This window comes from Salvelinus alpinus, chromosome 25 (assembly GCF_045679555.1).
Source record: "Salvelinus alpinus chromosome 25, SLU_Salpinus.1, whole genome shotgun sequence".
NCBI lineage: Eukaryota > Metazoa > Chordata > Actinopteri > Salmoniformes > Salmonidae > Salvelinus > Salvelinus alpinus.
In genome coordinates this window covers 16,460,997-16,476,270 of record NC_092110.1, presented here as the reverse complement: position 1 = coordinate 16,476,270, position 15,274 = coordinate 16,460,997, and the positions used below count along the sequence as shown (strand labels likewise).

Sequence of the window (15,274 nt, the reverse complement as noted above, 5' to 3'; positions counted from 1 at the left end):
CTCAATGTGAGCAAGACAAAGGAGCTGATCGTGTACTACAGGGAAATGCGGGACGAACAGGCCCCCATTAACATCGACAGGGCTGTAGTGGTGCGGGTCGAGAGTTTCCACATCACCAACGAACTATCATGGTCCAAACATACCAAGACAGTTGTGAAGAGGGCACGACAACACCTTTTCCCCCTCAGGAGACTGAAACGATTTGGCATAGGTCCCCAGATCCTCAAAAAGGTCTACAGCTGCACCATCGAGAACATCCTGACCGGTTGCATCACCGCCTGGTATGCCAACTGCTCGGCATCTGACCGTAAGGTGCTACAGAGGGTAGTGCGTACGGCCTAGTACATCACTGGGGCCAAGCTTCCTACCATCCATGACCTATACACTAGGCGGTGTCAGAGGAAGCCCAAAAAATTGTCAAAGGCTCCAGTCACCCAAGTCATAGACTGTTCTCTCTGCTACTGCACGGCAAGCGGTCCCAGAGCACCAAGTCTAGGACCAAAAGGCTCCTTAACAGCTTCTACCCCCAAGCCATAAAACTGCTGAACAACTAATCAATTGGCCACCCAGACTATTTTACATTGACCCCCGTCCCCCATAGGTTTTTAAACTGCTGCTACTCGCTGTTTATTATCTATGCATAGTCACTTTACAAATTACCTCGACTAACCTGTACCCCGCACATTGACTCGGTACCGGTATCGCCTGTATATAGCCTCATTATTGTTATGTACATTTATTGTGTTACTTTTTCATTGATTAGATTTTTTCAAACTTTAGTTTATTTAGGAAATATTTTAACTCTTTCTTGAACTGCATTGTTGGTTAATTTTAAGGAATTGTAAGTAAGGATTTCATGGTAACAATACAATTTGATTTGGTAGCAGGGTTGTGTGAGGTGTACGTGGACAGAGAGGGACTGACGTCCTGAAGGCCTTAGCTCTGTGGGCTACCGCTGTCTTCCTTGAACGACCTGTACTCTGGGGGCTCGCCTGCCAGGTACAACTGTGTCTGTGTGCAGATGACGCCAATTACAATAATCATATGTGGTTGTGTTACCTACTTCAGTTGAGTGTCTGCTAAATAAGTGAAATGTAAAATTTGTGTGGGTGTTTGTAGGGAGAGCAGGGTGTCAGTTATGTTCTGGAGCTCATGAGAGATGAGCTACACCTGGCGATGGCCCTGGCAGGTAACCATGGTGACCACTATCCATAGCTAATTAAGCTACTCTGGCCGTTACCTCCTTGTCTCTTAATTCTAGCCCTCACCTCCAATCCTTTAATTTATCCAAGTATGTGTAACTGCATACTTGGAGTGTCTGAAAGTGGGTGTTGCAAAAGTGGGTGGATCAACAGTGATGTGTGTAACATCAGCACTCCGTTATTGGTTAGACAGGCCATAGCCCGGTGCGCCATTGGTCAGCTTAATGTTAAAATAGCAGCCACCTGAAACAGTCGAGTGCAAACAAATCTGCCCAATTAGCTAATTCGATTTCCAGACACCAACTTCTGTTCATCCACCCTGTTCTTTCGCCATGGCCACTTTCAGACACACTCCACGTATGCAGTTACCCATGACTGCATTTATCTGCACTGACCTGAGTTCAGAGGTGAGGGTTGAACTGTGTATTTTGTCTGCAGGATGTTGTTCGCTGGTGGAGGTTAAAAGATCCCTTGTCAGAAGACCTGAATTCACCTCCGGGATCTGAAGAGTGAAGACGCTGAATTCTCTCACACACACACAAATTGGATTTCAAGGCACCAGCCATGTAACACCTGAATAAATTAATGATTTAATAAATTAGTAAATTGTAGTGATCCTCACTGCTTTTCAAGTTTCCAAAACACTACAAATCTGATGTAATGTACTGATGAAATAACCCTCATCACCTAGTATAATTTGCAGTGGCGGGAAAAGTACCCAATTTTCATACTTGAGTGAAAGTAAATATACATTTTATAGAAAAAGACTCAAGTCAAAGTCACCCAGTAAAATCCTAATTGAGCAAAAGTCAAAGTATTTGGCTTTAAATATAAGTATCAAAAGTATAAATAATTTCAAATTCCTTATAATCAAACCAGACTGCATGATTTTCTTGTTTTTTTAAATTTATTTAGTGGGTAGCCAGGGGCACATTCCAACACTCAGACATAAATTTACAAACAAAGCGTGTGTTTAGTGAGTCTGCCAGATCAGATGCAGTAGGGATGACCAGGGATTCTCTCTTTAAGTACGTGAATTAGACCATTTTCCCAGTCCTGCTAAGCATTCAAATTGTAATCAGTACTTTGGTTTCAGGGAAAATGTACAGAGTAAAAAGTAAATTTTCTTTAGGAATGTAGTGGAGTAAAAGTTGACCAATTTAAATAGTTAAGTATATATACTTGAAAGTACTAAAGTAGTTTTGGGGGGTATTTTTACTTAAGTACTTTACACCACTGATCATTTGAAGCCTCATTAAATCATGTTTCTTTCCAATATTACTGATGTTGCAGTTTGACTAGCCTTGCACAGCCATCCTTCCAAATCTTGTCACACTGAACCCTGGGCTTCCAAGGGTTTGACTAAACCTCCTGTATTGGAAAAATCACTAAGCTAGGAGACAGAACTCCCGAGTGGCGCAGCATCTCAGTGCTATAGGCGTCACTACAGACCCTGGTTCGATTCCGGGCTGTATCACAACTGGCCGTGATCGGGAGTCCCATAGGGCAGCGCACAATTGGCCCAGCGTCAGCCGGGTTAGGGGAGGGTTTGGCCGGGGTAGGCCATCATTGTAAATAAGAATGTGTTCATACCTGACTTGCCTAGTTAAATTAAAAAATTAAAAAATATCGCAATACAAATATCAATAGTCAGTCTCATAATCAACAGCTGGTGACTTCAGTAGACCAGCAGTTGCCACTAACACACAGCTTTGACACACTAAACCTTCTTGGTACAATTGGTGGCAATGTTGAAAACGTCCCCATCGCATACACGTTTAAAATTCCCGCCACACACACTCTTGCAGAATCCTGATCTTCTTTACAGACCATACTAGCAATCTAAACAAGGAGTTGATACATACGGCAAAGCAGGGTCATGGTTTAATCACAGTCATCAGATACAAAACGGTTCCCATGGCAATACTGAGATTAAAAATACACACTCAGAGTTCATTTTGGAGTCTTTCCAAACACAAGTGCGTGTGTCTGTTCAACTTGAGTACTCAGGCGCAACAATGGTTGTGGAGTGTATTAAGTTGCAACCGTTACTTGGTGCTTGCTGAGTTGCCATGGTTACTTGGTGCTGTTGAGCACAGCGACAGTCTTCATGCCATAGTGATAGTAGCTGTAGCCTGACACAGTCGTCGTTACCGCTGTGATATACCTGCACATAAACACAGTATTACCAACACATGCGGAACAAAAATAATGAACCATTTAGAGTTTCAGAGTGCAGTGTGCCAAAACAGACTGCCTGTGGTGTGTGTCTTACCATAGGGCTTGCAGGAGCGGACTGTCTGTGTAGTGAAAGACAGGTGAGGCCAACGATGCTGCTACTAGAAAGAGCTGGATCGCTGTGTTCACCTGCACGCACACAACCCACACACACATGATTAACCAACTAGACAAACAACTGAGGACTGTTGGATGACGTTTTGTGCATGAGTATTTAGATATATGCCTGTGTGTATATAAGGTACAGAAACTTACCTTGCTGAGGGTGGTGGGTTTGAGCTGCGCTGTTGTGTAGCAGGGGTTAAAAAACTTACTGAGAGTCACCTGGAACGAGAGAGAAGGAAAGAGAGCGAGAGGAGGGAGCGGAAGATAATTATTATGTAGTCTAAACAGAGCAACGCCAAAGATCTAAACGCAACAAAGTTCTGGATCCACTGCCATTCATCTCCTCGTTCCTGTATCCTACTGATGGACAATAGTGTCCGTGACAGCCCTGAACCAGCCCGCTGTGTGTGTGTGAGAGACTTACAGGAGGTGGGACAGTCTTGTATCTGACGTAGAAAACAGCTGCTATCAGACCAACGTCTCTGGCTATCACCAACGCTGTCAGGGGAGCTAAGAAAAGACACATGGTCAGAGGTGCTGGAAGACCACAAATTGAACAACTAATTATTTTTTGCTTTCAAATGTGTCTTCTACATCTATGAGGATTGTGTTGACATTGTTTGGGATTATTAGCACTGTAAACAGAAAGATTTAATTTCGCAGCAAGGAAGGACTTGCATTTCAACACACACCTGGGATGAGCTGTGCATAGGTGAGACTGATGTAGAGAACGCTGATGAGGATTTTATCAGCCAATGGGTCGAGCGCGCTGCCCAGCGCAGACTTCTGACTGGGCCAGTTACGGGCTATATAACCATCCAGCTACAAAGACAACACACAGGGTTAACAGTGTGTAGTATGTATGTGTGTATGGTGGCATATATATATATTTTTAATCAAAGTACACTATATATACACAAAAGTATGTGGACACCCCTTCAAATTAGTGGATTCAGCCATTTCAGCCTCACCCGTTGCTGACAGGTGTATAAAATCAAGAACACAACCATGCAATCTCTATAGACAAACATTGGCAGTATTATGGCCTTACTGAAGAGCTCAGTGACTTTCAACGTGGCACTGTCATAGGATGCCACCTTATCAACAAATCAGTTTGTCAAATTTCTGCCCTGCTAGAGCTGCCCAGTCAACTGTAAGTTCTGTTATTGTGAAGTGGAAACGTCTAGGAGCAACAACGGCTCAGCAACAAAGTGGTAGGCCACACAAGCTATGTCAGCACAATAACTGTTCTTTGGGAGCTTCATGAAATGCCAAGCGTCAGCTGGAGTGGTGTAAAGCTCACCGCCATTGGACTCTGGAGCAGTGGAAATGCGTTCTCAGGAGCGATGAATCATCTTGCAGTCCGACGGACAAATCTGGGTTCGGCGGATGCCAAGAAAACGCTACCTGCCTTAATGCAGTGCCAACTGTAAAGTTTGGTGGAGGAGGAATAATGGTCTGGGTCTGTTTTTCATGGTTCGTGCTACGCCCTTTAGTTCTAGTGAAGGGAAATCTTAACACTACAGCATACAATGACATTCTGGACGATTCTGTGCTTCCAACTTTGTGGCAACAGTTTTCCTGTTTCAGCATGACAATGCCCTCGTGCACAAAGTGAGGTCCATACAGAAATGGTTTGTCGAGATCAGTGTGGAAGAACTTGACTGGCCTGCAAAGAGCCCTGAGCTCAACCCCATTGAACACCTTCAGGATGAATTGGAACGCTGACTGCGAGCCAGGCCTAATCGCCCAACATCAGTGCCCGACCTCACTAATGCACTTGTGGCTGAATGGAAGCAAGTCCCCGCAGCAATATTCCAACATCTAGTGAAATGCCTTATTGCAACAAAGGGGGACCAACTCCATATTGATGCCCATGATTTTGTAATTAGATGTTCAACGAGCAATGTCCACATATTTTTGGTCATAGAGTGTATTTCAAGCTGTATGTATGTGTGTATTTCAAGCTGTGTGTGTAGGCAGGTGTTTGTACCACGTCAGTAAATCCAGCCAAAGCAAACAACCCAAGGGAGAGGTGAAAATGTTGCTCAGTTATCAGGATTCCCAGGACTGGAGCCAGTGCGATGCGACACACACACAGCAGGTTGGGGATAGTCCACGGGTTCTCATACTGAAACACACATAGAATTATTATTATTATTTTTTTTTTCTAAACACTGGTTGAGCAATATTTAGTGCAGGACTGTGCATTGTTCATGACTAGAGAGTGTGTGGTTCTTTGTCTTTAAAACATGCCATGACAGGACAAAAGGTGACAGCAAGGGAAACCAGCCCTAAAAGTACTCAGCAATATGGCATAATTTAACCTACAGCAGGGCAACTTCCTGCACACAGACATCAACAACAATGAATCTGCCAAGACTACCACTTGTCTTACAACACACACCGACCTACCAGTTCTTTAAACTTGAACAGTCCTTGACCAAGATCAGATGGTCTATCAGCTGGCTGGGTGGTTTCCCTCAGGTCCACTCCAGGTGGGCAGTCGGCTGGGGTCTCACGGGGTTTTCCACTACAGAGACCTCTCCAGCCTGGAAACACACCAGAACTCACTGGGAACAACCTCAACCCCAGGAGAACATGAGAGTTAGACGAGTGATCCGTAGGGTAAAACCTAAAGCGGTCGTTGTTACCCTGCGTCCTCTCGTGACCTCTGCTGCGATAAAATCGGATGACGATTTCGGTGGAACCCTTTAGCGCATGGCCGCTAACCTCTGGGGTCGTTGGGCTGGGGATGTGCGTGTCCTGTGGGGTGTGTGTGTGATATTGTGTGTAGCTGGACCACTGGGCGACAGAGGAGACTCTGTTTTTAAGTCTCTGCAGCAACTTCAGTTCTACCCTCACACACACACCGGTCTGCTGCTGCTGCCGCCATGACGCAGGAAATGCCCAACACACACTTCTCGCACACACCGCCAAGTTATTTTTAGAAACCGACAAGAACATCGCGAACAAGACGCGACTTACAAACTAACCTCATTTACAACTCTTTATAACACCTCCCCGCTGGTTCATATTTGTCCTGTTTCCTTAGTATCAACCAGCAGCTCTAGCCGATCAAACCAACGTGTTCCATATTTGCTGCCGTATTCCGCGAGTTTTACGACGTCGTGGTAATGGTGGATATCACCAGAGATGGATACAAGCATCTCTGATGCCACTTAACAGTTTCCCAAAACCCTGATTTAACAAGTTAGCTAGTTTTGATAATTTGGGTAATTATAATCCGATAATGCAGGATGTGTCACCATTTTGGGCGTTCAGAGTGCATAATCTTACCACTACCTGCCTCATTTTCTCTAAAATGTAAAGGTTATTTATTTCACGCCTGCGCACTCAGATAAATCCTTGAACCAGTCACTTGCGCCACAGCTGAACAAACAGCGACTAGCAGTGGACTCTATACGCAGCTGTAAGGTGTCTGCAAAACCCTGTTGTTCCTAATATTTTCAACATTTACTTTATTAAAATGTTCATAATATTTCTAGCTTATTTATTTTATCACATTCTTCCCCAATGCAGTCAAATTATAAGATTTCCATAATACAAATATAGTCAAAATATGCAAAATACATTAACATTGGTCAGGAATTCATATTCAAACAGATTCATTATTAATGTATTAAACCGTTATGTATTAATATACAGTACCAGTCAAAAGTTGACACCTACTCAAGGTGCGTCAGTCAATCTGGAGAATTTATTTTTTCTTAAAAAAAAAATAATAATAATAATGGGCCTAATAGTACTTTTATTTATTTATTTTACCCCCTTTTTCTCCACAATTTCATGGTATCCAATTGTTAGTAGTTACTATCTTGTCTCATCCCGTACGGGCTCAGGAGAGACGAAGGTCGAAAGCCATGCGTCCTCCGAAACACAACCCAACCAAGCCGCACTGCTTCTTAACACAGCGCGCATCCAACCCGGAAGCCAGCCGCACCAATGTGTCGGAGGAAACACTGTGCACCTGGCGACCTTGGTTAGTGCACTGCGCCCGGCCCGCCACAGGAGTCGCTGGTGCGCGATGAGACAAGGATATCCCTACCGGCCAAACCCTCCCTAACCCGGACGACGCTATGCCAATTGTGCGTCGCCCCACAAACCTCCCGGTCGCGGTCGGCTGCGACAGAGCCTGGGTGCGAACCCAGAGTCTCTGGTGTCACAGCTAGCGCTGCGATGCAGTGCCCTAGACCGCTGCGCCACCCGGGAGGCAATCTGGAGAATTAAGAACTTTGAAAGTTTCAAGTGCAGTCGCAAAAACTCTCACGAGGACCACCACAGGAAAGGAAGACCCAGAGTTACCTGCAGGGGAGACGTTCACTGGAGTTACCAGCCTCAGAAATTTCAAGGGCTATTTGACCAAGAAGGAGAGTGATGGAGTGCTGCATCAGATGACCTGGCCTCCACAATCACCCGACCTCAACCCAATTGAGATGGTTTGGGATGAGTTGGACAGCAGAGTGAAGGAGAAGCAGCCAACAAGTGCTCAGCATATGTGGAAACTTCTTCAAGACTGTTGGAAAGGTATTCCAGGTGAAGCTGGTGAGAATGCCAAAAGTGTGCAAGGCAAAGGGTGGCTACTGAAGAATCTTAAATATATTTTGATTTAACACTTTATTGGTTACTACAGGTTTCCATATTTGTTATTTCATCATTTTGATGTCATCTTCACTATTATTCTACAATGTAGAAAATAGTTAAAATAAATAAAGACCCTGGAATGAGTAGGTGTCCAAACTTTTGACAGGTACTGTATAGATATACATCTCAGTATTGGAAGAATTCACTGATAAACAACCAATTCTTTACAAAGCGTGTATTGCGTTAAGTAACAGCAGGTCTTTAAATGATGTTTGTGTGTTATATAGTCTGTAGCTGGTACTGTCTGTGTCCTTTCTTCAGCAGGTAGCCCTGTTCATTCAGAGAACTGATGAAACCTTCAAAGTCAGCAACCTGAATCAACACACACACACAATCTTTTGAATTCCACGACCTGCAACATAACAGCAGCCGTAAGATCGAAAGCAACAAACAGGGGTGTGTGTGGGTGTTACCTGTATGTTGAGGTCCTTGGCCAGGCTGCGTAGCTGTGTGAGGTCGTACAACATGGTGTGTGTGCGCTGAGCGTGTGTGTTGAGCGCAGTGATAAATCTCTTGGCAGCCGAACGCTGACTCATCCCAACACCCAGTACTGACCGCTCAAAGTCCAGACCTCCACTACCATCAGAGAAGGTATCTGCCAGACTGACACACACACCAGACAATATACACATTCACACACACACCAGAATGTCCCCCCACAGAATTGTCCCTTTTATTTGAGGGTATTTTTTATAAATCTGTTTTACCGTTCAGAAATGAAAACACTTTATCTAGTCCTCCCCCATTTGAAAGTATCATAAGTATTTGGACAAATTCACTTATAGTGTAGTCAATTTAGTCAAACGTTTTGTATTTGGTCCCATATTCCTAGCATGCAATGACTACAAACTTGTTGAATGCATTTGCAGTTTGTTTTGCTTGCATTTCAGATTATGTTGTGCCCATTATAAATTAATGGTAAATAATGGATTGTGTCATTTTGGAGTCACTTTTATTGTAAATAAGAATATGTTTCTGAACACTTCTACATAAATGTGGATGCTACCATGGATTACGGATAATCATGAATAATAATGAGAAATCTTTCGAGGTATAAATATCCTACCTCCCAAAAAATGCTAACCTCCATGTTTTGGGGGCATGATCTCTGTGCATCTGTAACGAACTGACCCATCATTATTCATGATTCTTTCAATACTATCTGTGATCATGGTAACATCCATATTCATGTAGAAGTGTTTAGAAACATTCTGTTCTAATTTACAATAAGTGACAGTACATTATGTACCCCAAAAGTGAATTTGTCCAAATACATCTGACACCTTCAAAATGGACTAGATACATATAGTACATTCATTTCTAAACGGTAAAACAGATATGTATGGAAATACCCTCAAATAAAAATATATTCTGTACTCACCACCTAAAACATTTGATTTCAAATCCAAACTGCTTGAGTAGAGGCAAATTAAATGTTTTAGCTTCACTGTCCAAATAAATACGTAGGGGAATGTATGTGGGATAGTGTGTTACCTGTGTTTCATGATCTCCACAACGTCTTCAGCGTCACTCTTGGTGGCTGTCTCTCTGAGCTCCAGCTTCGCCCGTGCCTACACACACATAGTCAGGGCACAGGCTCAGCTCTGTGTGACATGTTAGAGACTTTAGGATGTGTTATGATCAAATTCCATGTGTGTATTTGAGTGAGTGTGTTTGACTACCTCTGTGAGGCGGATGAGGGACTCCAGCTGGCGTGTGGTGATGGGTGTGCTGTCGACGGGGTGTGTGTGTGAGCGTAGGGAGAGGTAGAAGTCCTGGAGCGTCTGGGCAGCGGCGGTAGAGAGCGAGGGATGAACGTAGCGACGGGCATAACCAACATATTTTCTCAGCAGAGAGTGGGGGATGGGGTCTACACACTCCCCTGGACACACCTAACAGAGACAGACTCAATGTCAGAAATTCCATATATTTTGGTATTGTACTTTGGTATTTGTGTGTGGGTACCTGCAGCCGGTCAGAAAGAGGTGTGTCGGAGGGCTCCAGCAGCGAGCTCTGTGATTGATGGTCGTCTCCTCGTGTAACCACGGCACCTGAAGCCCCTCCCTTCCCTGACCTGACGGCCATGACATGTTCCGACAGCCGGCGGTCATGCGACTCATCAGGAACATCCAATAGGAGGAAGACCACGTCAAATCTCGACAGGAGGGCACTGCCCATCCTACACACACATACACAAAATAAGTCAACTTGTACCTACAGTTTAGCATTAGCTAAAAATGAAAGGTGAAAATGTGTGAGTCTACTTGAGGTTTTCGGAAACCGTCTTGGCCCTGTTGTAGTGTCCTCCAGCAGGGTTAGCAGCAGCGATAACAGAGGTCCTAGCAGGTAGGGAACACACCAGACCAGCCTTAGCCAGACTGATGGTCTGCTGCTCCATGGCCTCTAGTAACGCTTGTTGCTGATGGCCCAGCTTATCAAACTCATCTATACAGCACAGCCCTGACACAAACACACAAATGGCACAGATAGGTTGGATGATGACAGTTGGGATGATGATAGTTGGGATGTAAGCGCACACACACCCCTACCTTGGTCTCCTAGTACCAGAGCTCCAGCCTCCAGTGCGTAGTCTCCAGAGCCGGCGTCTCTGGACAGAGTGACGGTCAGCCCTGACGTACTGGTAGTGTTACCACACACATAGATCCCCCTGGGAGCCACATTACACACCGCCTACACACACACACACACAGTTACAACGGTGAGTTTGAGGTTGGCGTGTTCGTAAGTGTGTGTGCATGTTACCTGTAGCATCTGACTCTTCCCCAGGCCAGGGTCTCCCACCACCAGTATATGAGGGTCTCCTCTGATGGGGATCCTGTTCTTATCATCAGCATGCTTCTGACTGCCTCCAAACAACGCTAAGGACAGGCCTGCTTTTACTAGCTACACACAAACAAAACACACATTTCTTTTTAAACAAACACTTTCTTTGAAACATGGCCACAGCTTACCTGAAACAACATGACCAATGGAAACTAGGCTTACTCACCAGGTGGCCGTAGATGGCTGGACACAAGGAGCTGGAATACAAATCATATCAGTCACTCACAATATATAACAAAAGCACTATATTAGTACAGTAGTGTCACAGTAATATTCCATGTGTGCGTGTCTTACTGTACGATGAGCTTCAGTAGATCAGGTTGGCTGTGTATTTCCTGGATGGCGTACAGCTCCTTCAAAGAGAACTCTATCCCCGATGACCTTTCACCTCCAGATGACCCCTGACCTCCAGCCTCCTTCACTTTCTGACCTTAAGAAGAAACTTGATTGTCCACACAATTTGAAAACACTTCATTGTTTGGCCTCCCAATAAAATGAGTGACAACTACACAATAACAGACCTACAGCTACCTTTAGAGTTGCTGACGGAGTTGGCCTCAATGTAGAGCAGGAACATACACTTATCCTTCTTCCCCCTGCTGCCGCCTACACACACCACACACACACCTCATCAATTACTCAGAAAGTGCCAGTGAAGTTAACAACTGTGTGTGTGTGTGAGTGAATACCGTCGTCTTGGCTGACTCGGACTGTTCCAGTAATAGTAACGGTGTCTCCAGGGACCGCACTGTCACAGAGGTCAGAGGTCAGGTGACATTCCACCGTCCGAGGGATCCGCCCTGCCTCCCTCTGCTCTCCTCCAATCAGCTCCTGGACCCTGGGGCACCATGGGAAATAGTTTGCATACACAGCTTCAGTCCCCTAAACACTTTCCCCCTAGTCACTGACCCCTACCTAGCCCATACACCCTAGACACAGACCCCTAGCCCATACACCCTAGAAACGTATGGAGATCTACGAAGATTGGATAGGTATGTATAAGCATTATAAATAATAGTGTAGTTACTTGATATTCTGCCAGTCCACAGTGAGGGTGAGAGGGGAGCTCCTGTTGGGGACGAAGGAACGACTGCGACACTGTGGCTGCACACACTGAAGAAACACATGCACAATCAGCACACACACAGCCTGTGGTTCAATCCAATGTAGGTTGTAGTGAAAGTGCTCTGTGGCAAGGTGAGTGTATGTGTTGTACCTTGGTGGGCGTGGTGAACTTGCCGTGTGGCAGGGTGAGTGTGTGTGTGTGTGAGCAGCCGGAGCAGGTGAAAGCCAAGCTTGTGCAGAGTGGTCTGATGTTGCTGACACGTACCACGGTCCCCCTCACACACACCAACCGACCAAACACACTCGCACGCAGCGTCCTCAGGGCTGTCAATGGCTCATAGTTATACAACCTGAAACAAACACACAGTTATACAACCTGAAACTGAGTCAGAGAGAGACCGTGAGAGAGTGTGCGTGTTTTACCTGGCGCTGATGTGGGGTATGTTAATGATGGGTGTGGCTCCCCCAGGAAGCCCTTCCCCCTGTAACTCTGCAGCGTGTCTCTCCAAGTCCATCGTCAAAACCTGACACACACACACACACATTAAAATACATAGACACAACTACCTTCAGTGAAGCGTGTGTGTATATGTACCTGGTGTATGGCGAGGCCCAGACAGTTGAGAGTGGTCTCTGGTTGTTCTCTCAGCTGATTGGACAGGTCCGGCAGAGCCATACACACCTTCTTATCCTCAACAAGAGCCTTATAGTCCACCAACACACTGCCCTGACGCTCAATGTCATCCTAGACACACACACACACACAAATGAAGCTTGCCCACTCACTAAAGGCTACTATTTTTAGAGGTTAAAACAATGTGCAGAAATCTATTTTTTTCCCCATCTTACTTTGTCATAGAGGTGTATCTGTGAGGTGAAGTACTGTTCAAACACTTTGATCTTCTCCACATACGGAGAACTCTCTATGAAACCTTCATACAGGAAACACACACAACAAAATTGGTATATAGACAATACACACACACATTAAAATACAAACACACAACAGGAGGTCTGCGGCACCTTAATTGAGGAGGACGGGCTCGTGGTAATGGCTGGGGCAGAATAGGTGGAACGGTATCAAATACATCAAACACATCACTTCCATGTGTTTGATGCCATTCCATTTACTCCATTATTATGAGCCGTTCTCCCCTCAGTAGCCTCCACTGATACACACCTACCTTCAGTGAAGTAGAGGGCCCAGCCTTTATAGGGAGAGAGTCTGTCCAGAGTGGTCTGAGACACACGGGACTGAGAGGAGCCTAGAAAGAGACAGCAAGAGAAAGAGATACTGAAGCCTACACAATGGAGTCAGTGTTGTCCCAAAACCAAGGGGTTGGAAATCATTGAGAAGTTAAGGAATATTTAGAGGCTAGTAAGGGGCTAGTCTTACCTCTAACTGTCCCTTACCTCTAACCAGGCTAACTGTGTGGTGTGTGTGTCTGACCCAAACCTCTTTGAGCACTGGGGGGGCGTGAGTTTCCTCTCCATGGTCTTCCCCTCCATCCCCCTCCTCCTCCCCTCCATCCCCCTCCCCTCTGCCGTCCTCTGCAGGAGCTGTGAGCAGAACCCTCTCCACTCATCTTACACCTAGAAATGAGAGAGGGATAACATAGAGAAATATAGAGAGATTGTAGAGAAAGAGAGGTTCAGGTGTTTGGGGATGAATAGGGATAGCTCATTCTGAAGGCATCCTAACATCCTGAACATTTGTGAAAAACTAACATTGGAGAATGGAGCAAAACAGGCTAAAGTTGCTAATGAAGATAGTCCTCGCTCTAATAATGCCTCGTTCCTTGATGGAGTGTTTCATGGAGAAGGATGTGTTTTTGGTAGATCCATCTGCGGTCAACGAGATGGTGGAGGACACACTGGGAAAGTGACCCGGAGTGGTATTGTGTTGATTTATTGCATGTTAGAAGAACAAAATGAAAGTGCATTGTGTCTTGGGGAATTATCTGAGTATTTAGTAGAAAGTTGTAATTTTCTGATCTGGGCACCGGTAAAACGTGTCATCTCTGGCGTTGCGGTGGAAATTGAGGATGAAAAACTAAAAGCAGAATGGTACCAGGAGTAGTGGGGGCAAGTCGAATGAACCGTATGGTGAATGGAAGGACAGAGGAAAGCCTATCGGTGCTATTGTTATTTGATGAAGAATCTCTTCTGACATGTAAAGCTGGGGTATATGAGATAAGTAGTGAGAGCTTATGTGAACAGACCGTTGTAGTGTCATAATGTAAAATGTCATGTTTGGCCAATGGCAAGTGTGTGCAGAAGGAATAAATACGGTATGTTGTGGAAGAGTCAGTGGAATCACGTTCCTGAGTTCACTGTAAGGGTGAAGAAGGTCGAAGTAGCAAGAATCCGAGCTGTCCACCAGGTCTCCTATGCAGAGGCAGTGCAAATAGCCGAAGGAAAAAGTTCAAATTAGGAAGAAAAGCCAATGGATGCTCCGCGGACCGCCATAATTCAGGAGAAGAGAAGATTAACCTCGCTAACATAACTCGTTTAATAGAGGAATATGACGCAATTAACAGTCAATTCAATAGCTAACGTTCGCTGTTATGTTGGGTGTGAACGACAGCTAACTTAGGTCACCTGAGCTAGCTAACTCACAATGTATGGTGAAAAGTTACCACCTAGCTTAACTATCTTCAGCTACCTCACCTGCTACTAGAATAGCTAAATTAGTTAGCTACAATCGTGGAGACAAATGTTTCTACTCACTCGAGTTGCTTAGCTGGGATGCAAACGTCACTTCTAAAGACAAACTTTACAGGATAATAGATACTCTTTGGTTACGCTTCTTTCATAAGCTAAATGTGCAATTATATTCTTAACTAGCTAACGTTATAGCAGATATATAAATATAAACCATATATTTGGCTAACAGTTAGCTAGTTAAAAAACGACAGCTTCTATTCAGTTGATGATGGTTCTGTTTATTTTTCTTTAGCTTTGGCGCAATTTCGAGGCAACTTCCGCTTCTTTGCAGCGGAAGACCATACCAACAGCATAAACAAATACTAATCATAGTTTTGTTTTAAGTCTTGTATGAATAGCTATATAACATACTTGTTATAGGAGCTAGCAGAAAATATAAATGCAGTATGATTCGTACGGAAAAAAGCGTACTGGATTAAAACTTTCAA

The 15,274-nt window shown here is 44.7% G+C and overlaps 2 protein-coding genes across 3 annotated transcripts; both read right to left on the bottom strand.

Annotated features, from left to right (window-relative positions):
* Nucleotides 1–3,074: 3,074 nt before the first annotated feature.
* On the bottom strand, nucleotides 3,075–6,902 carry LOC139553467 (cardiolipin synthase (CMP-forming)-like). Its single transcript, XM_071365810.1, has 7 exons — nucleotides 5,961–6,902; nucleotides 5,539–5,676; nucleotides 4,238–4,367; nucleotides 3,970–4,055; nucleotides 3,696–3,764; nucleotides 3,478–3,569; nucleotides 3,075–3,369 (listed from the first exon to the last, which is right to left on the bottom strand). The coding sequence occupies exons 1-7, from the start codon at nucleotides 6,510–6,512 to the stop codon at nucleotides 3,279–3,281; spliced, it is 1,158 nt and encodes a 385-aa protein (XP_071221911.1). The 5' UTR covers nucleotides 6,513–6,902; the 3' UTR covers nucleotides 3,075–3,278.
* Nucleotides 6,903–7,038: 136 nt separating this feature from the next.
* On the bottom strand, nucleotides 7,039–15,218 carry mcm8 (minichromosome maintenance 8 homologous recombination repair factor). Of its 2 annotated transcripts, XM_071365809.1 has the most exons (20): nucleotides 14,850–15,170; nucleotides 13,576–13,712; nucleotides 13,304–13,384; nucleotides 12,969–13,051; nucleotides 12,715–12,864; nucleotides 12,543–12,643; nucleotides 12,271–12,469; nucleotides 12,082–12,167; nucleotides 11,744–11,892; nucleotides 11,586–11,660; nucleotides 11,349–11,484; nucleotides 11,221–11,251; nucleotides 10,974–11,114; nucleotides 10,760–10,901; nucleotides 10,475–10,670; nucleotides 10,176–10,389; nucleotides 9,893–10,102; nucleotides 9,705–9,781; nucleotides 8,624–8,813; nucleotides 7,039–8,522 (listed from the first exon to the last, which is right to left on the bottom strand). In XM_071365809.1, exons 2-20 carry the CDS (start codon nucleotides 13,703–13,705, stop codon nucleotides 8,430–8,432), a joined length of 2,484 nt encoding a protein of 827 aa, XP_071221910.1. In that variant the 5' UTR covers nucleotides 13,706–13,712; nucleotides 14,850–15,170; the 3' UTR covers nucleotides 7,039–8,429. The 2 variants fall into 2 exon arrangements, 1 of the variants encoding a protein (XP_071221910.1); XR_011670659.1 differs by lacking the exon at nucleotides 7,039–8,522 and having other exon boundaries at nucleotides 8,742–8,813; nucleotides 9,705–9,814; nucleotides 14,850–15,218.
* Nucleotides 15,219–15,274: the final 56 nt, after the last annotated feature.

What these genes read in the sequence shown, in the direction of transcription:
- mcm8 (XM_071365809.1), bottom strand. Translation starts at nt 13,705, where the DNA reads ATGAGTGGAGAGGGTTCTGCTCACAGCTCCTGCAGAGGACGGCAGAGG. An exon ending in TGGGCCTCGCCATACACCAG is followed by an intron (nt 12,644 to 12,714) that starts GTACATATACAC and finishes TGTGTGTGTCAG; the next exon opens with GTTTTGACGATGGACTTGGA. An exon ending in GGAAGAGTCAGATGCTACAG is followed by an intron (nt 10,902 to 10,973) that starts GTAACATGCACA and finishes GTGTGTGTGTAG; the next exon opens with GCGGTGTGTAATGTGGCTCC.
- LOC139553467 (XM_071365810.1), bottom strand. Translation starts at nt 6,512, where the DNA reads ATGTTCTTGTCGGTTTCTAAAAATAACTTGGCGGTGTGTGCGAGAAGT. An exon ending in AACCCACCACCCTCAGCAAG is followed by an intron (nt 3,570 to 3,695) that starts GTAAGTTTCTGT and finishes GTGTGCGTGCAG; the next exon opens with GTGAACACAGCGATCCAGCT. An exon ending in CCGCTCCTGCAAGCCCTATG is followed by an intron (nt 3,370 to 3,477) that starts GTAAGACACACA and finishes GTTTATGTGCAG; the next exon opens with GTATATCACAGCGGTAACGA.